Source organism: Amblyomma mixtum, chromosome 7 (genome assembly GCF_055824585.1).
Source record: "Amblyomma mixtum isolate Tamu chromosome 7, ASM5582458v1, whole genome shotgun sequence".
Classification (NCBI taxonomy): domain Eukaryota; kingdom Metazoa; phylum Arthropoda; class Arachnida; order Ixodida; family Ixodidae; genus Amblyomma; species Amblyomma mixtum.
Window position 1 is genome coordinate 24330764 of NC_143018.1, and position 27939 is coordinate 24358702.

Genomic DNA, 27939 nt, shown 5'->3' on the forward strand with positions numbered 1-27939 from the left:
ACGAACGAAGCGGACAATCCGTGCGTACTCTCTCCGCCAGCGTGCGTGCGCTGTGTGCGCGGCTCCGAAAACAAGGGTTTCGAGAGTTTCAACATGGACGCCGAGCGAAAACGTTGCCTCGCTGCACTGGCTGTAGCCATTGAAGTGGCTGAGGACGACGAGGAAGCTTTCGGGGCTAAAAAGCGGTTATGTTGGACAAAGCCATAGTTAGAAAAAAAGCTGTTGAAAAGGAACGCTCGTCTTCTGGACCAGGCTGTCAAGTTCGTGACTGGCGACTGCAACGACGCCGAAGCCGCAGAAGCGGCCAACAAACTGCGGTCCAGTGCAAGTTTGGTGAACAGGCTGAAAGAGATCACCGGAAAGACAGCGGAAGCTGTGCTTTGTGACTTGGAGGCAGCTTTTGCTAAGCTCTCTGTATGAAGAGCTGTTTCTGTTAAAAGGGGCCATTACAAGGTGATTCAACGTAATGCAGTTCTGTGGTCCAGTAAATAAATAAAGAGGACGGGATTACGTTTCCAATATTTAGTACATTGAACGTGCTGTTTATCTAAAAAAACTCTGCCTCTCCCGTAACCGAGAGTAGAGTAAGCATGAAATGTTTACGGGCATAATGCGAAGCGCGCGCGGACACGACGAGACGCAGGCCTGACAAGAATGTATATGCAGCGCGCGTTCGAAACTGTCCGAAGTGCGTAGAGGCGAAAGCGTTTTCAGCACCACTTTGCGTATGTGACACTGGTGATGTTACCACTGGATTACGTCACACATAATTCATGACGAAGTAATGACAAATTACTGATTAGTGTGTAATGACTGATTAATGACTAAATACTAATAAACTGCTAATTAATGACGCTTAAGCTTCGCCTTTAGGAGTGGAACGCGACAGCGTGTTGTAGCGCTGCCAGGCAGTCCGCGGAACGCCACCACCCGTTCGGCGTGATGCCTCGTCCTTTGAACGCGACGCTTTTTAAGGAAAGGAAATTACGCAGTAATTCTCTGCCATCTCGGTGGACACCCGAGCAAGACGAGCATGCTATCCACTCCGCCATGTCAGCTCGATGGTTTGGAATGAACAAAGGCGCGCCTAGTGAATACGGTGTCTTCACTCACTCTCATCCTCCTCCATTCCCTTCCGGCGAGGTTTAGGTGTCCACCGACAAATGAGAGACAGATACATTTCATTTCCTCAAAAAAGCAATTTACCGACGAGCGAGGCGTAGAACCGAATGGGTGATGGCGTTCTATGGACTCCTTGGCAGCGTTGCAAGACGCTGTCGCGTTCCACTCTTAGGGGCGAAGCTTAACATCTTAACCACACATCAGTGACCACACTTTAGGTCAAAAAAGTGCCCCCCTGAATTTTGTGAGACAGTTACTGCTGGAACGCCACCACCCGTTCGGCGCGATGCCTTGCCCTTTGAACGCAACGTTTTTTGAGGACAGGAAATGGAGCAGTACTTCTCTGTCATCGCGGTGGACACCCGAACCGCACCGTAAAGCATTTCATGCTTAAATATTGTGGCATGTATGTGCTTTTGGCACGCGTTATTAGAAATCGGAAATTATAATTCCGTGCATTATCAAACGACAGCTCGACTGATTGAGAAGGCACTTGCAGCAGTTATTTTAAGGCGGAAGCCTTTAATGTCTCATCGTTGCAAGCAGCAGTTGTCGACAGAAGATGTCCCGCTTTTCAATTGGTGGAAACGGTCGTGACGTCACAGTGCGCGAATTTCAAACGGGGCCAATTGTACTTTGGCTAGTATCGTATAGTGCTGCTCCAAGTAAGTGGGACTGAGCTTAGTCAATTGCTTAATTACCCAATTAGCCTAATTAGCTTTACTAGTCGGGCCATACAAATAAATAAAACCGATTAAGAAATTGGTCGAGCTCAGGAATCGAACCCCGGTCTTCGGCGTGAGAGACGAGCATGCTATCCACTCCGCCATGTCAGCTCGATGGTTTGGAATGAACAAAGGCGCGCCTAGTGAATACGGTGTCTTCACTCACTCTCATCCTCCTCCATTCCCTTCCGGCGAGGTTTAGGTGTCCACCGACAAATGAGAGACAGATACATTTCATTTCCTCAAAAAAGCAATTTACCGACGAGCGAGGCGTAGAACCGAATGGGTGATGGCGTTCTATGGACTCCTTGGCAGCGTTGCAAGACGCTGTCGCGTTCCACTCTTAGGGGCGAATAACATCTTAACCACACATCAGTGACCACACTTTAGGTCAAAAAAGTGCCCCCCTGAATTTTGTGAGACAGTTACTGCGTAATTTCCTTTCCTCAAATACAATTTTCATTTTCTTCATTACGGCTCCTCTTTATCTATCTTCTTTCACTCCCACTTCCTCCCTTCCTCTACGGTGCAGTTCAGGTGTCCACCGAGATGACGGAGAATTACTGCGCCATTTCCTTTCCTCAAAAAGCGTTGCGTTCAAAGGGCAAGGCATCGCGCCGAACGGGTGGTGGCGTTCCGTGGACTCCCTGGCAGCGCTACAACGCGCTGTCGCGTTCCACTCCTAAAGGCGAAGCTTAAGCGCCATTAATTAGCAGTTAATTAGTATTCAGGCATTAATCAGTAATTAACCATTGATTAGTGATTTGTCATCACTTAGTAATTAGTACTCAATTATATGTGACGCCACCAGTGCCACAGAAACAGCGAAGGTGGTGCGGAAAACGCTTCCGCCTCTACCCACTTTAGACAGTCAAAGTGCCCCCTGAATTTTTTTTGTGACTCGTTTGGAGACCAACCGGCGCTTGCATGCCGGTAGCGTAGGAGGGCTTAGAGAGTCTCGTTAAATCTCGTTAAGTCTCGTACGGTGCCCGGATGTTCTCGTTTCAGAGCCCGGATGGGTGGATCTCGGTCTCGGCGTGACGTCACCACACTGCCGACAACGGGAGCTAAAAGCATTTCATGCTTAAAAGTGTCTGGGCGTGCAAAACCTGCTGTACGAGGACTTACTTGAATGCGACCTGGCAGAGTGCAAACGCTTGCTGCGACTGAGTCCAGAGCAGTTTTACCAGACACTGGCACTCACTGAGTGCCTTCTTTCAAAATTCACTCATTTTAGCAGAAACAACAAAGCAAAGCGTGCACTCACGTACGCTCAAACACACAATACGACGCAGTGCAGCAAACACGGAGTGAACAACGCAGTTTGCGAAACACGAAAAGGAAGGCACACAATGCTGCACTCGAGCTGCAAATGTGGGGAAAAGCACGCCAAAACGAAAGGCGCCAGCATGAAGCAAAGCGTACTTCATTGCGGATATCTAGCCAGACGAGCGCTCGAGCCAACGTTGACAGACAGACCTAAAAGCAAAAAAGCTCGAAAACAACCTCGGTCCGCCGCCAAGCCCCCGGACTGAATAATCCGGAGCTGTTTGCCATGATTCGACGTGTCGCCTTTTCCGCGACCCGACCTCAGCCTAACAGGACCGTTTCAGATGGAGTTGATGCGGTGTCGTGGTTAGAAGCCTGTCAGGAACTCTCCCACAGGGCGAACAGCGTCGTATTAAACAGAGCGGGCCCTCTCGCTTTCAACTGCTGATAAAGAGGGTTGTTTTGTGGTCATGTCTAAAGACGCCTTTTAGTCGAAGGCCACGGAGCTGATTTGTTAAAAGCAAAGTCCAGAGCCAAGAAACTTTGTAATAATCTAAAGTTGAACTATCTGGCCAATATTATCGACTCCAGCAAGAAAAATTGTCTAGATATCTTCTTTACCGGAAAAGACAGATAAATATGACTGCCCCTTGAGAGTCACAGTTTCAGAAAAGAGAACCTAGCAGAGACAAATGGCGCCCTTTTTGCAACGGACCTGCAGGGAAAGTATTGTGGTTCCTACACGATAGCTATTGCGCCAGTTTCATGGGGTGCTCTGTTGACGCCAGTGCTCGTGCCGTCGTATTCCTTCTTCGTCCATGTCTGCGCTGTTTAATGTTGTGCTCACCAAAGTGCTCACCCAAGTGAGCAGCTTGCACTCTTGTGCATACGTCAATTTGTAAATAGAATACTTCCATATAATACATCTCTCCCTTGCCCTATCCTTTCTGGCTGTCCCCTCATCTCTTTCATTTCTCCATTCTGCCTTCTATCTCTATATTTCGGCTGCACCAGCTTCCCGTAGCGACGGCAGATGCCGGGCTTAGCAAAAATCTTTTCCTTCCTTTTTATTATTTTAAATAAACCACTACTACTGCGATTCCTCATTATACAACTCTCCCCGCATCTGCCACCGAACCCACGAGTCCCAAGGCCTGCGATTTCTCCAGATTCTTGGGTCTACTCTTGCAGTGCCCCCTTGCAACAATGCCTAGATAGGTGAAGATACTCGAAATGATCAGCGTATGCAGAAAAATTCATGGCATATGTCAGAGGTTTCCGCTTTGTGAAAAGAAGGTAAAAGCGTCCTGCAGCTTAAAGAGGCCCACACAGCTTAATCAACAGCCAGGTTGCACATTCACAGCTATGATTTGGGTACACTGGAGGCACAAAAAAAATTACCTGCCTGGTTGAAGCTACCCAATGGCAGCAACAATCAAGATCTGTGGGGTTTTAACAAGTAGCATAAATACGTTCTCCCCGCTTAACCGCGGCTGGCACACTTCAAACCCGCCGCACCCCACCCCGTGATCGCGTACGCTGCCGAGCGCACGCCGACCTCGGCGGGCCTTGCTCCGAGGGAACGAAGGAACGACTCTTGCTGACACAAACAAGGTATTTGTTGCTACAATAACGCCAGCTGGCAACAAAATATGCTAAGGAATCGAGGTCGTCCGACTCACCAGCACGGTTATGGCCGAATGTTCGCCCACGCTAGAGCAGGGGATACTCCGCGGCCGGACGGGACGTTCCTCCCCATGCACGTCCAGACATGATCCCCAACCAAAGAGAGCAGTCTCTCCCCCCCCCCCCCTACCCCCCGCGCGGCGCGCACGCAGCAATCACGCGGTCCGTGTCCCTGCGACACCGGCGCCCTCTATTGTTAGTTAAGGTAACTAGGTTAGGGAGGGTGCATCGCGGGGAAGCCAACTACAGAGGGAGAGCGGGGCACGGTCCGCACACATTAAACTAGTCATGGAGAATGTAGAGGCCTGCAACATGCACCAAAAGGTCCAAAACGAAGTGGTGCGTGTGCGCTGTTGAATGCAAATCAACTAATACTTGCATCAGACAATGCCAGCTTCCTAGGCAGCAATGCAGTTTACATCGCATTGGTATAATAAAGGTGGTGCATAGTGGCACACTCTACATTACCATAACTATACCCCACCAAGACAGATCACCACTGGAGTTGCCACAGACTCAGACCCCATCACTCTTTCCAAGTACAGCAGCACAAGTGCCTCGAATACTCTTTCTCTTTTCTTAAAAGCCAGTAAAGCTGCAGCAAGGCACAAGTGGTGAAGAAGCACAGGACACAGACTTGTAGCAAAAAAATGTGCCGTCATCATGGAAAACAACTATTTGGCATCCTTTATTTGTGAATCATGGAAGATTCTGTACAATGCATTAATTGTGGGGGCAAAATATGGGGGGAGGGCAGCCAATATACAAACTGCCATGGCCTAGGAAATAGGGTAAGAAGATAACAAAAAAAAACAAAAAGGCAGGGCCTGAGCAAAAATCTGTGTAGCTGGCATATGCTTGACAGCAACTAGCATGGTCGACCCTAGGCGTCCGCGGGTCGACAGAGACTGCTCGCTGTACTCCTGCAAGAAGTGGAAACACACAGCGATGAGTTCATGGCTGTCATAACTATCGGTGTGAAAGCACTCATATGCTCAGCTCACCAATATCGACCAAGAATCTTGCCACTATATCGACTGTTGCGGAAATAAACGCGCCCCGTAAAATGCTTCTTTCAGCTAAACGGGCTCATTGTTCGAGCTCAAATTTCGCATAGAAATGGAATTTGGTCGGCAGAATTGTTTAATACTACGTTTGCTTGGGGTACTTACCTGATTCGAACAGAATAAGTCGGATATTCACATCGTCTGCGGCGACGATGAAGGAAATTAAGCTGCTCTGTCAGCTATCGCACCGGTAGCGCCATCTCGTTTGTTGGTCGTGAACATTCAGCAAAGGAGGGGGTTTCGGGGGGTTTGAAGACGCTCTTTCAACTGGTTTTTTAATGCTCACAGAAAACTTACCTTGCTGAAAACTAAGTTTTGACAAGGTAAGTTTTCTGTGAGCATTAAAAAACCAATTGGAAGAGCATCTTCAAACCCCCTAAAACCCCTCCTTTGCTGGTTGTTCACGACCAACAAACGAGATGGCGCCACCGGTGCGATAGCTGACAGAGCAGCTTAATTTCCTTCATCGTCGCCGAAGACGATGTGAGTATCCGACTTATTCTGTTCGAATCGGGTAAGTACCCCAAGCAAACGTGGTATTAAACAATTCTGCCGACCAAATGCCATTTCTATGCGAAATTTGAGCTCGAACAATGAGCCCGTTTAGCTGAAAGAAGCATTCTACGGGGCACGTCTATTTCCGCAACACGCAATACATGCAATCTTGTGCAGTTATCTAGCAACCCGAGAGCCTGCCAGAGCCTACTCGGGTAAGCTCAGGTAGTAACTCGAGTAAGGAGGTACAGCAATAAATTTAGCAGTGTTCAGACTTACCTGAAGGACACATTTTAATGATTGGCTGGACTCGTCTTGTATGAGTCATCTGGTGGACCAGCAGCCATCAGGCCTCCTACAAAAACAAACACACAAAAAAATAAAAACTCCCAATCGATCTCATTACTAAGAGCAAACGTCAGCATGAAAAATGTTCACACCAAACAGCCTAGCACTATCACGCTAACTACGCTGCATGAGCACCTGATTTCCCAATGAAAGCCCTATGAGGGTTCTGGCAGTTGCGTCATTGTAAACGTCTGTCAATGTTCTCAGGACCTCCCACAAAGAATTGTCCCACACCACTGCACTGTTAAATGACTAGTATAAGATCTGGTTCACTTCACAACACCAACAACAACTTATGTTGCCCATGCTGACCTGGAGTTACTAACAGCCCCAGAAAAAGTGACAGAAGTGACAAAAGGTACACAAGTGATGAGGGACCAAATGAGCAGTGCTGATCACACATTCTTTAATGCGTTTTTACAATTTCAGTGTGAAAATCTCACCTGCCTTCCTCAAGTCCCATCTGTCACACAACCTTATCTTCACTATGTAAGGACCAACTGGCCGACAATTCCATATTACAGTGAAAGCTCGTTAATTCAAAACTCGATAATTTGAATTTTCGGATAATTCGAACTACACTACTTGGTCCGGCCAAGCTCCATAGAAATCTGTGTATAAAAAAGCCCGTTAATTCGAAAGCGAGTCGGTTCCGTTACGGATAATTCGAACTACACGCCACCGCGTCTGGGCGGCTTGGCACACAGCATGTGGCCAAAAAAAAAAAGCACCTCCTCCGCATAGTTAGCTGCGTACGTCCTAAACGGGGACAGAAGATGGAACTAGATAAAACCTTGGAAAAGTGGGTAAAACTTAAATGGCACCATCACGGCGCGGTGGCCGGTGGCACCGGAGGGTAGGGAGGGGTTGGCCACCGCTCTGGCGGCTGCCTACCCTCTTTTCCACGCAACCTGCGGAACTCGCATCTAAATACTCGTTAATTCGAGCCCTGTTAATTCGAAAATACGGATAAGCACTGTCAGCGCGGTCCCAGCCAACGCCCATGAAGGCTATGACTTCGGACCGGCGCTACAAATTACGAGCGAAAAAGTTTTTTTTTTTCTTTGCGAGTGTCGTCCATGCTTCCACCCATTGGTCGGACGCCAACTGAAGCACGCGCTCAGCGCGAACAAGACGCCGGCTTTTGAGTGGCAGTAGACGGCGTCCGCCCCAATAGCCCATGGCACATAAGGCGAACATACTGAAACGAGGCTTGCACAACCGAACAAGCGCTGGCACTCTGCCAAAGTTCGCTTCCCCCTTGCTGGAGCTAACCCCCCCCCCCCCCCCCCCCCCCCCGGCCTAAGAATCTGAAAAAAAAAAAAAAAACGTCAAGCGTTAACTCCCTCTGTTTGGCACCGTCACGGCCCACAACGCATTTCTTGGCCGCGCGCCAAGATGCTGCGCAGCGATAAGCCCACAACGCATTTCTTGGTGGCGCGCCAAGATGTTGCGCAGCGATAAGTGATTTTATCGCTGCGCAGCATCTTGGCGCGCGGCCAAGAAATGCGTTGTGGGCCGTGACGGTGCCAAACGGAAGGAAGCGTTAACGACTGACGCTTTTTTTTTTCAGATTCTTAGGCAAAAACCGTGGGGGGGGGGGGGGGGGGGGGGTCATTATGTCGGTTTTTTCGCGGCCATTCGATAATTCGAACATCGGATAATTCGAACTTTTTTCCCGGTCCCGTGAAGTTCGAATTAACGAGCTTTTACTGTATCAACTTATGCACCTACCGATCTCCATGAATCCCAGTTACAGCATATGGCTTCCAGCTCTCAGCCTGTCAGAACACATGCTGCTCTATCAAGACTAAAATACACCTTCACCCTCTTTATGCAAGCCCTCCCGGGCTGCTACAGAAGGAGAATAAATACAACAAACCAAAAGAATAAGGGATTGGACTTCAAATCTCACAACATAATACAGGGCACGTATCATTGCAATACACTATCAGGGGGGTTAACAAAAAAACACAAAGCAGCAGATTTCAAATTGCACAACATTCATTTCTAGCTTCTCAGAATTCTCGCCTGAAGTACAATACAGTCAAGCGCACTTTTAACAAACGCCTGCTTGAGACAGGCAAAGATGATGTAACTGACACAATAGACCTTAGAGCTATGGCGTCGAACCTCAGATAGAGCGAACTTCTGCGGACACAAAACTCGGTTACAGCGAACATACAGGTGCCATGAACTCGCTTCCCAGTCCAACATGCTTTCGCTTTTCAAACTAAAACTTTGAAAAGGGCATGGGTTACTCAAAGAAAAAGAAAGAAAGTTCGCTGCAGATGCACATCATTATGGCTTCCGCGCACTCGACTGTCCCCATTCTAAAAAGAAACCTCATGACAGGGGAGCAGCGATATTCTCATGGATTGTCAACAGTACCTTGGCTTTCCCTTTAAACGCGGGACACCACAGATATTTTCACAGAGGGTCATAAAAACAGAGGTCTTATTGTGCCTGAACAGAACTAGGGGTAGAGAGGCGAACTCATCCTGTGCTTGGGTTCACTTGTCAGTTGCGCCAGTTATCGCCTGCGCTGTATGCGCTGATCACCGCTTCCTCAGCAGGCAGATTAAGCGTTACAAGCTGAAAGAGCATGGCCACGTACTTGATCAAATCTGGGCACTTATCTGCCTGGCCAAAAGCAGATAGGTGGCTGTGCCTCGGAGACAAACAACTGCATGCGAGCTTCCCATTTAGGCCTTTTCTCTTGCACTGCGTCCGTGCTAAGCTCACCAACTGCCTCTGCACCTTATTTGCCTCAAAAACTGGGGAGCAAACTAAGACAAACTAAGATAGTGTGGAGCATTTCCTGCGTGCGAAAACCAGCCGCCACTATTGCATGCACCTTTACACACGTTGCACTCATCAAAGATGGCATCCTTGCAAAACCTAGGCACCAAAGATGCTAAGATGCTACGACCATATTTACGGGCACAAATTTCATGTCTACTGATAGCAAATGTCTTTTTCTTCCCTCGTCTAAAACATAGAGCCCTTAAAGCAAAAGCTACAAAAGCTATTGCAATTGCACTCAATAATTTTATTAATCCATTCACAGCACACCTTGGCGTACTGAAGCATTACAGCTGGAGAGTGGGCTAACAGGCCACTGTGTAACTAGAAAGACATACAAATAAACAATGATTTGAGACATCGTAACTGCAAAACATAGCATTTGCAACAATTTCAGAGCGTGTCGTACAACCAACATACAGCCCAGCACTCACATAGGCTCATTACGGTCCCGCCAAGAGGAAGGGGCAAAGGAATCGGATGAGCAGTCGGTCCAGTCTGCCTGTGGCGCAGCCACGGCCGCAGCGCCATCCATGGCCGCGCTTCCAACTTCAGCGTTTCCAAGCGTAGTGTACGACACGCTTGGCTGCGGCTGCAAAGAATGACAACAATGTGAAAGAGGGGCCTTCCAGAGGCAATCCCTGCATGGCAATCAGAACTGTCACGGCAGCACCGGACGTTCAAACAACACTCCAGGTGCTTCGACGTCCAAAGAAGGTTCCTCCAATAAAGAAATCAATAAAGGTTTCTCGTTTGTGAACAGTTCGATATAATTTGCGCCCATCTCACCCCTCCGAGGTGGCTCAGTGGTTAGGGTGCTTGACTGCTGATCCTGAAGATGCAGTGGCTAGGTTTAAGGGGGGACACTACCCTAAAGAGTGAACTTTGAACCGCTTGCTCGATTTCATTGGAACTTGTGAATATCGTTGCTGAGACTACCTCTGCCAAATTTTATTATTCAGCTGGGGGCTTGTCTTGAACACTGTAGTTCTTAAAATAAAATGGGATGATTTTCAATCATGTGAGTCTATTTTTCCCATCTCCTGTTTCTTCAGTCAACTGCCAGCTTAGAAAAACTATCATTCCAATATTACTTGATAATATTCGTATTATACCAGGTTTTCCAGAGCGAAATTTTATGAGGAACACGACTGTGCGCTCAGTTTGTTTATTTTTTTCCTTTTTTCACACTGAAAAATGACTAAAAAAATTAATGCAAAATGAAAATCTAAAGTCATTCTTTATATGGTCTCATTCTTTCAAAATATAGGAGAATTAAGCAAAATAATTCCACAGTTGTGTGCTCTGGACATTCCCAATGCCACATAACACAAAAAATTGGAAAAATTAGACTTATAAGCAAGCATTGTCATCCTTGGCACAAAGGTTGCATAACGTGCTTCATACTTATTCTAGAATAATTAAATTTGGCAGAGGTGGTCCCAGCAGTGATATAAACAAGCCCCACAAGTTTCAATGAAATCGAGCAAGTGGTTCAAAAGTTCACTGTTTAGGGTAGTATCCCCCCTTAATAGCAGGCGAAACGCAAGACGGCCACGCACTATTGCACTCGGTATGAACTGCATAACGTCGGCTCGAGTGCTCGCTCTGTGTAGCTCATAGTGAGCGCGCCAGGTGGTTGAAATTTTCAGAGCCCTCCGCTATGGCGGCGCTCATAGCTGATGGCGCTTTGGGACGTTACACCCCATAAATCAAACCAAACCAAACCATCATGCCCGCTCCCATGACGGTCTGACGGGGGCAGTGTGACTGTGCGCGCTCTCATCTAGCTTGGCGTGGTGCCCCCGAACTCTCCCACTTTCCCCACCCCACTTGTAGCGACGATGTGCGAGCTGTAGCGGAGATGGTGGCGGCTGCTGCTGCAGTCGTGCTAATCTGCATGATCACGAAACGCTTCTCAGCATTTACGACTTCAAGTAATATGGGTTTGGTGTACACATTTTCAAGGTTATTTCACTTATATTTATTCATTATTCTGGCTTCCATTCTGCATTGCCCTTTCCAGTCTTCACATGAAAACTGCATGTAATGGAAACCTGAATGTAACGAAAAATCTCGAACTTTTTTTCAACTTAGTTATATCCAGGCTCAACTGTACATCCATCAACTTTGTAGATTTTAGAACAGAAAACTTGTAGATTCATGAACGAACACGCGCAAAGAAGACCTCCCTACTACACAATTACAGCCCCATGTGCCGTCATAGTCACCTTGACATCGAAGGCTGGCGCAAAGCCTCCGTTTGCCGCAGCCGAGGTCTGCTCCGCTTGCCTGGCTGGCGCAGCATCTGCCCAGAACATGTGGGGGCTGTCACCCGTGGCGGTTTCTGAATGAGCTGGCCGCGGAGCCAACGCCAAAGCCGCAGCCACTTGCTCTTTGAACACATGAACACTGTGTGGTGCCAGGCTGGCCTCGTCTTCAGGAGACACCGCCAGGTTGGTCATAGTCCTCAGCTCTGTGGGAACCTGGAGGGAACAAGAGGAACAAAGGTTGCACAAGAGACAAAGTTTCATAAAACACAGCAAAGAATGAAGGTGTGGCCCCGCAGCCCTGTGCACTAAGGCAAAGCTACTCCTCATGCATAGTGGCACTTTAAGGAGCCCCCAATCCCCATTAATTAGAAAGTCTTTGTTATATTGAGTGTCCCAAGGTCCTTTTTTTTGTTTTTTTCTCTTTCAGACAGGATAGACACGCCGAGCTAGTCACAGACCTCCATTCCCAGTTCACTACTGCTCCCGTCCCCAGCTCTTAAAGGGACACTGAGGAGAAATTGAAGTTGGCTTGTATCGATAGAATACCAGCTCCTGATTACAAAAACGCCACTCATACTGACAACAAAGCTCTTGTAACGTAGAAAAGAGCAAGAACCAAAATACAGGTATCGCCGCCACAGGCCAAACTCGCAAGTACAAGCGTGATGACGTCATAGGACAAAGCAGTGTTGCTAGAACCAATGATTCTAGCAACTCTAGGACCCGAGAAGCCACAAATCCCTGAGGCGCAGCCAATGCATGCGCAAATGTCCTTGACGTCGCCAGATGGCACCACGTGCCCAGCAGCTACGCGCGCTCCTGAATCATCGGGACCAATCAGCGCCTGTTTTCCGGCGGTAGGCGGGCTCCCGGTATTCCGCTAGCGGTAACAAGGTACACGGTATGCTAAAGGTGTCTATTTGCGAGAACTTCGTTGACGACTTCGAGAACGAGATCCATCGTAACGCTGGCAAAACGCCAGTGCAAACGTAATCGAAGCGACAGTAGCGACGGCCGCAACAGCCGATAGATGCCTTCAACGTGCGGCCGGCGGTAGCTTTCTTTTCGGCTGAGGCCGCACTGCTGGCCACCAGAAATCACGGAGTCTGCGGTACGTCATGCGCACGTCATGTTTCACGTCACTTAGTCCTGTGTCGTCATAGGAGAATCCCAAGTTTGAATCAGAGTGGCGGGAAAAACTTTTTCAACTTCGAATCCAAATTTCTTAGAAATAAATGCATCTTTCGCTGCCGGCCAAGTGGCAACAAAGCCATGACATGCCGAACTATCGGATTTTACTATAAAAAAAATATTAATAAGTGAAAGCTCTTTAATTCAAAACTCGATAATTCGAATTTTCGGATAATTCGAACTACACTACTTGGTCCGGCCAAGCTCCATAGAGATCTGTGTATAAAAAAGCCCGTTAATCCGAAAGAGAGTCGGTTCCGTTACAGATAATTCGAACTACGCGCCACCGCGTCTGGGCAGCTTGGCACACAGCATGTGGCCAAAAAAAAAAAAAAAGCACCTCCTCTAGTTAGAGGCTGCCTATGTCCTAAACGGGGACAGAAGATGGAACTAGATAAAACCTTGGAAGAGTGGGTAAAGCTTAAATGGCGCCATCACTGGCGCGGTGGCCGGCGGCACCGGAGGGAAGGGGGTTGGCGACCGCGCTGGCGGCTGCCTACCCTCTTTTCCGCGCAACCTCGGGAACTCGCAACTAAATGCTCGTTAATTCGAGCCCTGTTAATTTGAAAATACGGATAAGCACTGTCAGCGCGGTCCCAAGCCAACGCCCATGAAGGCTATAACTTCGGACGGGCGCTACAAATTACGAGCGAAAAACTTTTTTTTTCTTTGCGAGTGTCGTCCATGCTTCCACCCATCGGTGGATAGCCAACGGAAGCACGCGCTCAGCCGCGAACAAGACGCCGGCACAAGCGCTGGCACTCTGCCAAAGTTCGCTTCCCCCTTGCTGGAGCTAACGTCAAAAGTGATGTTATCGCTGCATAGCATCTTGGCGCGTGCGCCGCCAAGAAATGCGTTGGGGGCCGTGACGGTGCTGAAAACGAGGCTTGCACAACAACCGAACAAGCGCTGGCACTCTGCCAAAGTTCGCTTCCCCCTTGCTGGAGCTAACGTCAAAAGTGATGTTATCGCTGGGCAGCATCTTGGCGCGCCGCCAAGAAATGCGTTGTGGGCCGTGACGGTGCCAAACGGAGGGAAGCTTTAACGACTGACGCTTTTTTTTTTCAGATTCTTAGGCAAAAATCGGGGGTGGGTGGGTTCATTATGTGAGTGGGTTCGTTACGCGAGTAAATACCCTACATACACCGTAATGTAAATGGTTCTTGTTGGTTTTTTCGCGGCCATTCGATAATTCGAACATCGGATAATTCGAACGTTTTTCCCGGTCCCGTGAAATTCGAATTAACGAGCTTTTACTGTAGTGCTCTCCTCAGTGTCCCTTTAACCCTCAGTGCGCCTGCAGTTGGATACAACTCAAGAACAAAGCAGCAAACGCCTCTCAAAGGAGCTCCTTTGGCCAATGGTGTCTGCCGACTGTCAAGCCATGGTTAGCACCAATTACTGTGGCACCTGCCAGTCAATTTCACGTTATGGAGTTAACCGCAACATGGTGAGAACCCATCGACACCACTAGCTGGAGGGACTCCTCTGAAGTGAACTGGCCACTTCCCGAGTCGTATCCGACAATAGTCTCTGTCTGCACACCTTTTGGGGAGATGCGGGCCCGCACTGAAGCACTACCATCACGCAACGGTATTCCCTGCTTTACACTTTCTCTGCGTAAAGTTTCCACCCTCAAGTGAGGAGACTGTGATGTGTTCACCAGCTCGAGCGGAACCTTGTAGACTGTGCCAATGAATCTCTGGCAGGGGTCACAAAACTGTCCTTCACCGGCAGAAGTTGAAAAGACTGGCACCATCAGCAAATGCAGTTTTTCTTTTAACAGACGATACAAAACCTTCAAGATACCCTTAAACCCATACGGCAGTAATATTCAGACAGTGTGATTAGCCAGGTGCTGTACATGCAGCACTTGCTATATTCAGGCCTGTTCAGAAGCCCTCTTCACTTCAGAAACGTGAAAAGTTCACATTCCCGTTTCTGAAGTGGCAGCTTCAAAACCCTGCAACTCAGTTTCTATGATAATTTTACCATTACTGCATTCTTTGATGTCAAGAGAAGCTAATGGCATAATTTTCGCAAGTTCCCTGCAGCAAAATTTCTTGAAAGATCTTCACAAAAAAGATACTACATAAGCACTCAATAAATTCTTTTCACCATCATCAACAACAACCTAACTATACAATGCAAGAAAAAGGCCTCTCCCGTATCTTTCCAATTAACCCTATCCTGTGACAGCAGCGGCCGCCCATCCCCACGAACTTCTTGATCTGACTTTGCTACTCTTAGAACGAAACTGCAGTTAAATCTGGATGAAACAAACCTCCATATAGCAAATTCCTGAATATTACTAAGTTTCTCAATTTCCCAAAGCCACTCGCTCCATTGAAGCACATGTACCAGAAACCTCCATGTAACGAAGGCGTTGAGGCAGTTGACCTTGACATAATGAACTCACTGCCCAAACTCACAGTTTGCTTGAGCCGAGTTATGAAATTTTTATGAGTTTTATGAGTTTCATGGCAATAACGCATGAAGTGACATGAAAGGAACGTCTGCGACTGCAACAAGTGACCTTCGCTGCTTTCACTTTTAGACGTGACCATAGAGTTTCTTACTATTACCTAGAGGGAAAGCTGGCGGCGCTGCACTTCAGCCACCATGGACGCCCAAAGCATCATGGGGCGGTGAGCTACTTGTTGCGAGACAGTCGTAGTTTTTTGGGAACATGAAGTGGCACTACTAAGACGTTTCATTCCGAAAACGCTATTCGTGTGTGCGCAGACGACTTTCGCGCGAACACAGTGTGCAAAACCCATAGTAGTGAAAATGCGACGACACACGACGCCAATAAAAGGTTTCACTTTTCCGAAATGCCATTAAAAAACCTCTTATAGTAATTAAGCAACAGCATCTTTTTTGAAAACATATTTACTTTTAAAAGTGCGCCTGCTATTTACGAAATATTAGTTTTTATAGTGTTCACTACTTGGCCAATAGGAGAGCGAGTCGTCTCTTATTTTGGGCAAACTTTGCACTTAAGTGCTTTTCTGCTCGTTTGCTGCAATCATTAGACAAGATATTGAATGTTAGGACGTTTGTAGTTATCAAACAGCTTTATTTTTCTATTATTTTTTGGCCAAAAGTTGCAGTTCCGCAACAAGTAGCTCACCGCCCCATGATGCTTTGAGCGCCCATGGTGGCTGAAGTGGTCTCGAGGGGTCGCCATGCAAACTCCCATAGACGGGCTGCCAGCTTTCCCTCTAGGTAATAGTAAGAAACTCTATGGACGTGACACTACAACAGTTCATGCTCAAAAGCAACGAAAAATAATAGGGCATAGCAAAAAATAAAAAAGAATGGTAGGGTTTTAACTTCGTTAAACCGAGTAGGAAATTCAAAATCACTAGAGGCAACACCGCCTCAATGGCAACCGCATGCAAGATCTTATTGTCAGCCACTACAGGCAGCTGGACGTGGGGAGTTTAGGGGAGGAGGTGTGCCGGTTCTGTGCACTGTGGAGCGGCTGTGCAAGGTAAGGTAAAGAGTCCGTTTCCTGAGCCAACAGCGGCAGGCAAACCAAGAGAGGGAACATGCAGGAAGAAGTGTGTGCCTCCGCGACCAGTCTACCGGCGGTCTACCCACTCGTAGCAGAGCCACGAGAGCCGCGGCTGCTGCCACAGTCGAGCTATCATCACGATCGCGAAATGTTTCTCCTCGCTTATGACTTCAAGTAATTGAGATTTTCTGTAAACACTTTTGAGGTGATTTCACCAACAGTGATTTCTTATTTTAGCTCCCGTTCTGCACTGTCCTCTCAAAAAAATGCATGTAACAAAAAACTGCAGACTTCTTTCAATTTCGCTATATCCAGGTGTAACTGTACTGTTTAAGATGGTAGGTTTTAACGAGGTTTTAATGTAGGAGGCTAGCACCATTCTTTACTTTGTCAGATTGCACGGTGTAAAAAACGCACCTTGTGCTAAAATTGGGACTTACATCACACGGCACTCACTGCACTGCTTTGTTTATCGCAGGCAAACCTTGCAAGTGTCTCAGCCATGGTACTTGTTATGTTTCATGAATGCCAAATGTAACCTAGTGCGGCGATTGCAAAACTATGCATTCTGGCAGGTGATACACTACGCATTCTTATGCAACCAAATATGACGACCCGAGACATGCTATTCAACAAGAAAATAAGGACCTAAGACAAAGATTTACGTTTGCCACGACAACTGCCAGACTACAAACAAGACAGAACAAACCCAAGACTAATGTTATTCAAAAAGAAAATAAGGACCTACTAAGACAAAGGTTTACATTTGCCACGACAACTGCCAGACTACAGGACAGAATAAACCTCAGACTAATGTTATTCAACAAGAAAATAAGGACCTAAGACAAAGGTTTATATTTGCCACGACAACTGCCAGACTACAGGACAGAACAAACCTCAGACTAATGTTATTCAACAAGAAAATAAGGACCTAAGACAAAGGTTTACATTTGCCACGACAACTGCCAGACTACAGGACAGAACAAACCTCAGACTAATGTTATTCAACAAGAAAATAAGGACCTAAGACAAAGGTTTACATTTGCCACGACAACTGCCAGACTACAGGATAGAACAAACCTCAGACTAATGTTATTCAACAAGAAAATAAGGACCTACGACAAAGGTTTACATTTGCCACAACAACTGCCAGACTAAAAAACAGAACAAACCTCAGACTATTGTTATTCAACAAGAAAATAAGGACCTAAGACAAAGGTTTACATTTGCCACAACAACTGCCAGACTAAAAAACAGAACAAACCTCAGACTATTGTTATTCAACAAGAAAATAAGGACCTAAGACAAAGGTTTACATTTGCCACGACAACTGCCAGACTACAGGACAGAACAAACCTCAGACTAATGTTATTCAACAAGAAAATAAGGACCTAAGACAAAGGTTTACATTTGCCACGACAACTGCCAGACTACAGGACAGAACAAACCTCAGACTAATGTTATTCAACAAGAAAATAAGGACCTAAGACAAAGGTTTACATTTGCCACAACAACTGCCAGACTAAAAAACAGAACAAACCTCAGACTATTGTTATTCAACAAGAAAATAAGGACCTAAGACAAAGGTTTACATTTGCCACGACAACTGCCAGACTACAAGACAGAACAAACTGCATTCAAACTGAGACCACAGCACCAGTCTTGGATGCTGATTTCAGGCTGTTAAGAGACTGAACCCTCTATGAGCTCTCCACACTCCACTTTGCATGCCGTGAAGTGTTTCCATGGGTCTCAGAAACGGAACTCTATCACTAAGAATGGCATGATCACAGCGACCAAAAACGTGTTCACAGGGCACCAAATCAACAACTGCCCTGTGGCATGCGGTGCAACTAGAAACGTCCCACACACGCTCTAGAATATTGAAGGACCTGCACTCTAAGTCCACACAAACACTTGCTAACGGCAATAACGCAAGGACGTGGCCTAGCTGGTGTTAGTTCATACTGAACAACACGCTTCACCTGGTCTGCGTCGTGTACTAATAGCCAACTTCTGTGCTCTAACGGAGTGCGTCGTTTTCTACAAACACGTCAACGGAAATGTAGCAGCACTTATGCAGGGCACAGCCAGGACAGCAAAAAATAAATGGGAAATAAGAAGGAAAAGGATGGCCCACCCCACCGACTGAATGGGGCTTGTGGCACACAGAAAGGCAGGACAAGAAGAGACGAGATCAGCACTGGTCTAGTCCTGCCTTTATGCGCTGCATGTCTGTCTCAAAGCATCACCAATTTGACCTCCCCCACCCCCCATTCCCCTCTGCAGCTCACCGGCTGCTCCTCCTGCTTGACTTCCACGGCCATTGGTGCCAGTGGTTCTATAAGGGGTGGTGGTGGCAGCTGCAGCTGCGGTGGCGGTGCAGTGACCGGTTGACGGTGGTGGGGTCCGTGCCGTATGGAGAGCAGCGCCTGCACCGCTTCCATGTCGGCCGGTCCCCAGGAGGTGGCGGAAGGGGGCGCCTCGTGCTCCTCCGTGGTTGAGGCCGCCTCGGTGAGCGGCAGCAGCGACGACCACACACCCGAGGAGGAGGGAGAACAGGAGGAAGAGGAAGGGGGCGTCGAAGCCACTGGCAGGGCCACCTCTTTGTCGTCGTACACCTCATCATAGTCCAGGGCCATGTAGTCGTCGTCATCATCGTCTTCATCCTCTGCTTGGGCGGGCGACGCCACCACTACATGCTGGTCCCCCCGGTGCTTGCAGCTGGGACTGCCGGGAACGCAGCTGCATGGCCGCTGCTTTTTCCTCTTCTTCTTCTCCTTTGGCTCTTTCCAAGGCTTCAGATAGGCTGCGTGCAGGGGAAACAACAATCACCTGAACAACAGTGCACGGATGCAAGCATTGTGTGTTGGAGCATGTACAGGTAAGGACATAAGCAAACAAACCACAGACCTCTTCTGGTCTATGCACAATTGCGCCTGCCCTGTAAAACATTATGAGTGCTCAGGAGAAATCACACTAGAACACTGACAGCAACACCGACCTCTTAGTTATTAACAGGTAACCAGGAAATTGAACGAGAAGGCCAGAACACGCTCAATTTACTTTTGTCCACACTTGTACACTTCGTAGTTTCCTGACCAGAGCAGAAAGTCACACGAGCCACACACAGAGAACGTTTGGGAGGGCAAAACTTTTCTTTGGCACTGTGCTCGAGGAGCTGTTTGCATGCCGGCGACATCTAGGTGCTAGAAAGGTAACTGTCCCAAAGCAGCTCTAACCCTCATGAGGCACCTATCCAAATAACATAAGCATAGGTAGGTAGCTGACAGTGCTCCTGGTAAATCAGTGTCGCTCTGTGACAGAGAAGCACAGCATATGAAGCTTGCAATCCAAGCCGCCAGATGTCACTACTGCATGTGCAGTACTGTCTGGCTTGCTCCATTGCACCATCATGACAGGGAGTACCATCACCTCAACCAATGGCATGGTTTGGTATTAGATTACGTACAACACCAGAGAGAGAAACAAACTGAGCTCAACTGTGCCATCAGTCATGGTAGAAACAAGCTAGACTCCATGTGGTCCAACTAAGCAGCTCGCATAATAAGCCCATCAAAAAACTATCGAACAAACACACCATTATCCTTTACAGCCGCAAATATTAGTTTCTTTTTTACCTGAAAATCTCATCAACCTTTATTAAAAATCTCAGCAAACTTAACATTTTCCTGCAATGCAATAGCAGACAAATTTGTCAACAGCCGAAATTGTGACATCTGCACACCCCTAATTAATTACAGTGTAACAAAGCAACAGACAAACAAACAAACATACAATGGCAGAATGTGGGGATGCACACTAAAAAAAAGAGGTGGAGATGTAGCTTATACACTGACCCCCAATGTCTTTGATGCGGTAGATGCGGTGTGGAGCAGCGCCGTCGTTGATCCGCCGAACGTTGGGGAGTTTGCGGAATGCAGCACGGACACGCTGCTTGGCCTTGGACAGCCGGTTGGGATCCCGTTCATCCCATTTGCGCTTCAGGATTGACCAGTCCTGCAAAGAGGCCCACCGCGCAGCAACACACTTACAAGACTGCAGGACTTGGAACAACTGGAAGAACGGGTTTTTTGCATTTGCAACAGAGCGGAAGTCACAGCAGAGCGGGAAGTTCGTGCTTCTGCTCCAGCAACAGACCCTGCCTACAGACATGGTCTGCTGTAGAGCAAAGTTTCCGGAACTGTGACCAGTGTTAGGTCATTTTAATAAATATGCCACTGTGTTCTAAACCTGAACCTTGTGCAAGTTTATCGACAGCAAGACCATTTTACTGCACAAAATTAGTATTTTGTTTAGATTGCAAGGCACTGCAACAGGCATGCAAGGCTATTCCCACAAGGGAACAGCCTTCCAAATTTGCATCAACAAGACCTTCCAGGCGTCTGCCACAGAATGGCACACAAGGCCGAGTCACCACCACCATCAGCAATTTTCTTTCTTTCTATGCACACTCTTGTTATCCACACCAGCTCCAGCTTTTTGTGGCTGCCAACCGCACGTGTGTTGTAGTTAGTTGTGGCTTTTGTGAGCTGCCTGCATTTTCTTTTTCCAAGAACTTCTACTAAGCGTGACAATTATAGCATGATGGGCAGCCCTGTAGCTATTAAGCTACAGGGCTGACTTTAAACTGAAAGTCGTAGAGTTGCTATCGAACATGGCAAGCGTGTGGTGGGCAGGAAATTTGACGTGGAAGAGAAGCGCATTCGGCGACGGTGCAACCAAACGAATGCATTGCAGATCACAAGCTGCAAAGAGCGCGCTTCTTAAGGAAAGCCATGCAAGCATCCTAAACTGGAAGAAGGCCTGCTCTATGCTATGTGATGGAAGTGTAGAACAACGGTTACACATTGACAATGGACATGGAAAAAAAAAATTGGAGGAGACACCTCAGCTCCACCTTAAAGGTGGACTGAAGAGGAATCTGAACTCGTCTTTTTGCCGCGGGAACTCAATCTACACGTTCCCAGCATTTTTAGAAACTTCGATTCATTGCCGTGTGCGGCCGATTTCCCTAAACAAATCGGATTAACGTCCGGCTGCCGCCATTTTTTTTTTAATTCCCCGCATACGGTGAGAGGAGTCGACCAACGCATGGAATGCCATTCAGGCAGTCGCGTGGCGACTTTGCTTTTGCTTTTATTTGTTTCTTTTAGGTTTCCGTGAATAAATAGGTCTAGTCAGAGACTACATAGCTGCCAATTAGGCCCGCGGAAATAAAAATACGCGTGGACTCTTTGCTTTCGCCGATCACTACGTACCACTCCCCCGATGGCAGAGCGGCAAGCCGCCACGGGACTGGGTGAAAGGTTGGTCGACTCCTCCCACCATTTGCGGGGAATTTAAAAAAAAGAAAGGCGGGAGCCCGACATTAATCCAGATTTAAATTAGGGAAATCGGCCGCAAAAGGCAATAATTCGAAGTTTCCAAGAACGCTCAGAATGTGTAGATCGAGTTCCAGCAGTAAAAATACGAGTTCAGATTCCTCTTCAGTGCAATTTTAAGGGAATGACAAGACAGCAGAATGGGCGAATTCCTATATATGCAGCAGGTCATTCTCTACTTCCTGTTAATAGATCCCTGGCAGTCCTCGTACCCCTCCTGGTGCAGCGATTAAGCGATGCGCCACTGCCCTGCGATGACAGGTGCTCCCAGCAGTAGGCCTTGTTCGGCCCAGATTGCTCTTCCCAAGCAACCAATCATTAATTTAACTGCAACCTGCCATCGCGGGCAGTTTGCTCATAACGTAAGAGTAGCGCAAAACCAGGACGACGGACACAAGGGGAGAGAGCACACACCAACAACACAGGCGCTAACTTCCGACTGACGAAGAAAACCAAACCCAACCAAGTGAACGGAACCTGAGCAAAAGTAGCGCATGCGCTGACCTAAGATAAAAAATCGAAAAAAAAGGTGCGAAAAATGCGATAAAAAATGTGAGATCACGGATGTTTTGAACCCAAGAAGGCCAGCTCTCGTTTAGACAAGGAAATGGACGGAGTACTAATGCAGTTATCTTGTAAGGCAGCAATCTGTGCAGCTTCCACAATTTCGCGAGTTAGCTTATCTCTACTCTTAGCAACGACTGAGCATTTGTCCAAAAAAGGCACGCACTTGCAATCTTTGCAGTGCAAAGCTAGATTGCTGCCGGTATAAGTCTTCATGTTATTATTGTGCTCTCGAAGCCTATCGTTCAGGCACCTACCGGATTGCCCAATATACTGCTTGCCACAGGAGAGCGGAATGTTGTACACAATGCCCTCAGTACATTTAACGTCCGTGATCTCACATTTTTTATCGCATTTTTCGCACCTTTTTTTTCGATTTTTTTATCTTAGGTCAGCGCATGCGCTACTTTTGCTCAGGTTCCGTTCACTTGGTTGGGTTTGGTTTTCTTCGTCAGTCGGAAGTTAGCGCCTGTGTTGTTGGTGTGTGTTCTCTCCCCTTGTGTCCGTCGTCCTGGTTTTGCGCTACTCTTACGTTATGGATCAATACCGACTTGCCCAAATTTCCACCCTGGTGAATCAGTTTGCTCACTATCCGGTGGGGCAGGTTGTGATGACGCCACAACATCACAAGGCCTATGTGGCCCACCTGCCTCCCAGGTTGCTCTCCGGGGACCACCTGCCAGAGCCATGCCCGGGATTTTTCGCTCACAATGCTGCCACCGACAATGATGACACTGGATTTTCTGGTGAACAGGGCCTTTAATGCTATCGCATTGAAAAATACTTTTTTACATATCCCTCATATGGGCTGCACCCCGAAAATACAGTCTGCTAAACTTAATGACCATCGGACACCTTTTCTTTCAATTACACGACCTGCCCAAGCCCAGTTCTTCTTGATTTCAACTAGGATATCATTAACCCGCGTTGTTCCCTCACCCACTCTGCTCTCTGTCTTCTAATGTTACATGTACCATTTCCCTTTCCATTGCTCGCTGCGTTGTCCTCAATATAAGCACCTTACACACAGCACCATTAAATTAGTAATGACGTGCCCTTGATGTACAGAAATCAAAATTTTTCGTCTATGCTCTGTTCCACAAAACTTTGACGAGTGTACAGGTGCAGAGAGAAGACAGGGCAATAGCATTCTGAAGGCACGTATAACTCAACAAAAAATCCAGAGAATGACTTCATGATGTTGGAGTGACATAAGCTAGCCCCTGTGCCAACCTGCACGCTGCAAACGTTGCAGTTTAAGCTAATGCTTGAGAAGAGCCACAATGCCAGGGCATGCTCTGTAACATGCCCCGCAACATCTTTAAGCATCAAACAAGGGGGCAAGACTCACGCGGAAGACGTTGGGCCCCTCGCGGTTGAAGCTCTTGCTTCCCTGATGTGTCCAGCGGATGAGGAAGACACCCCTGCGGCGGTTCAGCCACTGCAGGTCGTCACCATAGCAGCCGCTGTCCAGGCAGGGGACCAGAAAGTCCCGCACCAGCAGGCAGTTGCGGGGGCTCCATGCGCCGTTCCCGCCACGGCGTTTGCCGCCGCCACTCTTGCCTGTTGTGCGCCCCGTGGCGGCATTGTCCCAGTTGGCAGCCACATCCTCTCCGGATCCCACCATGGTGCCTGAAAACAGCACACTCCCACATTTCGCCAACAATCCCGGAGGAACAGTCCAAAGTTTTCAATAGGATTGTATAATTGAGCAGCAGAAAGTGAACAAGGACATTGAAGAAACATATAGAGGGCAGCATCGTCCTCGTCTATATGTTTCTTCAACGTCCTTGTTCACTTCCTGCTGCACAGTTATATGATCATGAACCAACCAGCTCACCAATCCACCTCTAAACTTTCAATAGGAGGTAATTCACAACGATACCTAGAACCCCAGACGGTCAAAATTAATCTGGAGTCCTCCATTAAGCCATCTCTCGCAGCCCACATGTCGCTTAAGGACATTAAACCCCACAAACATAGCATACCGGTACCCTAGATCTACTCAAAAATGCATCTCTGCTTTTTTTCTCCCCGACAATAGTAAACATTCAGGTGGTGTTTTCGTAACACAAGACAATATGTTACCAAGAAATTTATATTATGACAGCAAAAATAATGAGTGCCCGCACTGTGAACTTAGGCAGGCCACAACAGCACCACCCCGTTGTAACTGGTTTCCCAAACTTTCCCATCAGCGTAACCATGTTCCAACCAACCAGGCTGGACTAGATGGCTGACATTAATCTAACAAAGCCAATTGGCTATATTGTAGTACATACCATAAATTCATACAAGCTATTATACACATAACTTTAGAGCACCTTTTTCCACCTTTTTTTTTTGTCCTGCCAGCTTGTAAGTTTGTGTTTATGGGTACAAAGAGCCTTTTTCTTCTAACCTGCTCACACTGTCTTCACACCTGTTCAAATCTAAATGTACACATTTTATTGCGAACTATATGGATGCCGCTGCTTCTCTTCTATCATATGCAACTCCAAATTTTCAAAATTGGATTTCAGACACCCACAGAGAAGCACAGGCATTTCCACAGCCGCGGTTAAAAAGGTGTTCATTGATAACAAAGAATCATTAAAGGCAGAGAGCACAGTACCACAGCATTTGATCGTTAAATGAAACAATCCAACCACACACCGCCTGCTTGCATATCAGAAACAGTATTAATAGCAGCATTAGTAGTGGGAGTAATGGTGCACTGGAAAATGAGGTCATATTGTGTCAAGCATAGCACGACAAATAACAAGCTGTAACATTAACATCTCAATACTTCATTATTCAAGGACTTGATTCAGCTTCTGCTACACATTAAGACAGTGTGTTAAGGCATTTGGTAACTTTCAACTGACTGCCACAGTATAGTCTTAGTATGCCAGTGCAAGCTGAAGAGGCGACAACTGCAAATACAACATGGATGGCAGCGTTAGCATTCGTGGCCCCTAAAAAGAAGGATGCACACTACCAACACTTTCAAGCTAAAAGAAGCCTCTGCTAAGACTTGCGTCACGTCCTTTACTGCCACATCTGAAATCAAATTAATCATTAAAGTCAATTATTACACATAAGAAGAAATTGCAAACTAGAAGCCAAATCAGATGCAAATCAGCTTGACCTGCTTTCCGCAACGGCTGACGATTACACATGCCTACGAAATTGTCATACATTACATGTAATGAAAGCACAGTGGAGAAATGAGCAAAAATAAATACGATACAAACGCAATTATCTGAGCCAGAAGGGCAAGCTTAACTGAAAAGTTGATGATTCTGATGAAAACCGAGAATATATATTAAAAAAAAAAAAGCTGTCATGAAAATCAATGTAAGTACCAATGTGAGCCAACACACAATGTATCCTATGCTGCTTTCGCCAAAAGAAAAGTTCGTGCACATGAGCGCAGTTGCGCGTGCTGCTTCGTTCATCATTATTTTTTTTTTCAACACAAAAATCACACCTTACGCGCCATCAGTGAAGCAGCATGAGCAACATTTCCGACGCCACAACGCTTTCCATTTGAATGTAACTCCGCCATGAGCAGTTTACGAGCAGTAAGCGTGACAGCTGAAGTCCCACTGACATGCTCCCCGTACTAAGCCGCCATCAGCGCGGTGACATGCTTTCGCAAGCGCTCCCAAAGTTGCAGAATTGGAAACTATGTTCGACAGGCACTTCGGTTTGAACGCTTCTATCGGCCATTTCGCGACCGTCCGGCAAGTGCCATGGAGAATCAACAACGAAGCCGCGATAAAAATTCGGAGATGCCTCATTTCCGGGCCTTAAACTGCGCTAACTGCCGTTTTTTGGACGCAATCAACGAATCGCTTCAAACGCACCGCGCGAGAGACGGGTAAACGGCGAAGCCATGCGCGCCGCCACTGACACCGGGCTTCCGCCGCGAGGTCCGGCCGACTCCCCAAAACCAGCGCGTCCCAACAAACAAAAACAAGACAGAAGCCTAAACGACCACGCCGCCACAGGCGCACAAGGCTTTTCTTTTTTTTTCAAGAATCGTGGGAAAAGCAGTGCGCGTGAATATAATCTCGCTACAGTTTATCAGCGGCGACCGTATCTACGGCGGTTCCGAAACGGAGCCGATATGCCGACCGCCTTGCAAGGAAGGAACAAGTAGACAATGATCAACATCGCGGCGTCGCGCCGCCGCTGTCGGGGCGGCTTGACAGCGCACCGGCCGACGGCGACTTTCACTTTTTTTTGCACTTGCAAAGCCACGAACAACGCGGAAAGCGCGCAGCGAAAGCGGCCTCACGACTTCGCCGAAACCACGACAGGCGGGAGCGAGCCGAGCCGGCCACCCAAGAATGCCGAGTCGCGCGAAACCAGAGCGTCATTGTTGGCTGCGCAGTTGAAACGATCCCGACTGCTCAAGTCGCTGTTTCGCCACTCGCCTTTCCGCACCGCCTGCGAGCGAATAAAAATCGCTTTCGAAAATCTTCTCGAGCGGCAGGGCCGTTTTTGCAGAGGTTTCGCCGGGCCCCTGACAGCCAACAAAGCGCCAGTGCCCCGCTCGCCCGAAAGCTAAACAACCGTTCGCGGATGCCCCGACAGCGTTCAAAAAGTTTAGGCGTGAGGCACCCACGTGCTTCCTGCCAGCGCTGTTCGAAAGCGCGAGACGCGTTCGTGACGCGCCGGACATGACTCGAACGCGGTGTGAAGCTCTAAAATGCTAACTTTACAACGAAAACTGTCAAAATGCTTCGCCGACATACCTGGCGGAGGCAACAACAACGTGGTCTTGCTGGGTCCTTTGTGCTGCGGCGGCCGGTTTGTGAGGTGGGCTTCGTGCCGCGCTTCGAAGTCCCGGGTGTCAACGACGATGATTCTCCATGGTCCAACTTAATCGCGAAACGGAGAGGAACGCAGTTTCCAGCCAACTTGGTGTAATCACGCAACGAAAACTAAACGCAACTACGCGCACGGATGCCTGTTTGCGCGCGGGTAAAAAGCCAGAAGAGGTTGCGATTGATGCCGATGTCGATGACTCAGCGCGGCGGATGCAGAAGCGAAAGTGAAGCCTGCAGCAATCCGAAACCAAGTACGGTGCGGATGATTGCGACATGCGATGCGTTGGTTTCGTTTGACGTAGCGCACGTGCAACCTGGATTTTTTTGCGGGGAAAGAGGCTACGCACAATTGTCAGATGTACAAACGCCTTTCGTGCGCCTGATGATCTGTCAGAATAGCCCAGGCTGCAAGTTTTTTCTGAGATATCATTCGCAATTGGTATCTGATGCTCGTCACCAAGAGAACACAAATATAATTTGAGGAAAAAAAACATCAGTTTTTTTTTTCTTCTTGACTCTCTATCTATTCAAAGAACATTTTGGCACATTCCGCATCTCGAGGCCATGAAAATAAGCCGTTTCTGTCAGTCACAATCCTAATTAATTAGTCCTCAGTACAACATATGTGACGCAAAGCAAAAATATAGAA

The 27939-nt window shown here is 47.6% G+C and overlaps 1 protein-coding gene across 2 annotated transcripts; it reads right to left on the bottom strand.

The window, feature by feature from the left end:
* Positions 1-5439: 5439 nt before the first annotated feature.
* Positions 5440-27491, bottom strand: LOC149335325 (uncharacterized). 2 transcript variants are annotated; one of them, XM_089552012.1, is made up of 8 exons: positions 27216-27491; positions 23822-24102; positions 20362-20521; positions 18796-19310; positions 11749-12003; positions 9952-10109; positions 6644-6719; positions 5440-5725 (listed from the first exon to the last, which is right to left on the bottom strand). In XM_089552012.1, exons 2-7 carry the CDS (start codon positions 24095-24097, stop codon positions 6689-6691), a joined length of 1395 nt encoding a protein of 464 aa, XP_089408138.1. In that variant the 5' UTR covers positions 24098-24102; positions 27216-27491; the 3' UTR covers positions 5440-5725; positions 6644-6688. The 2 variants fall into 2 exon arrangements, with proteins under 2 accessions (XP_089408138.1, XP_089408137.1); XM_089552011.1 differs by lacking the exon at positions 27216-27491 and adding an exon at positions 26756-26868.
* Between the last annotated feature and the right edge of the window lie 448 nt (positions 27492-27939).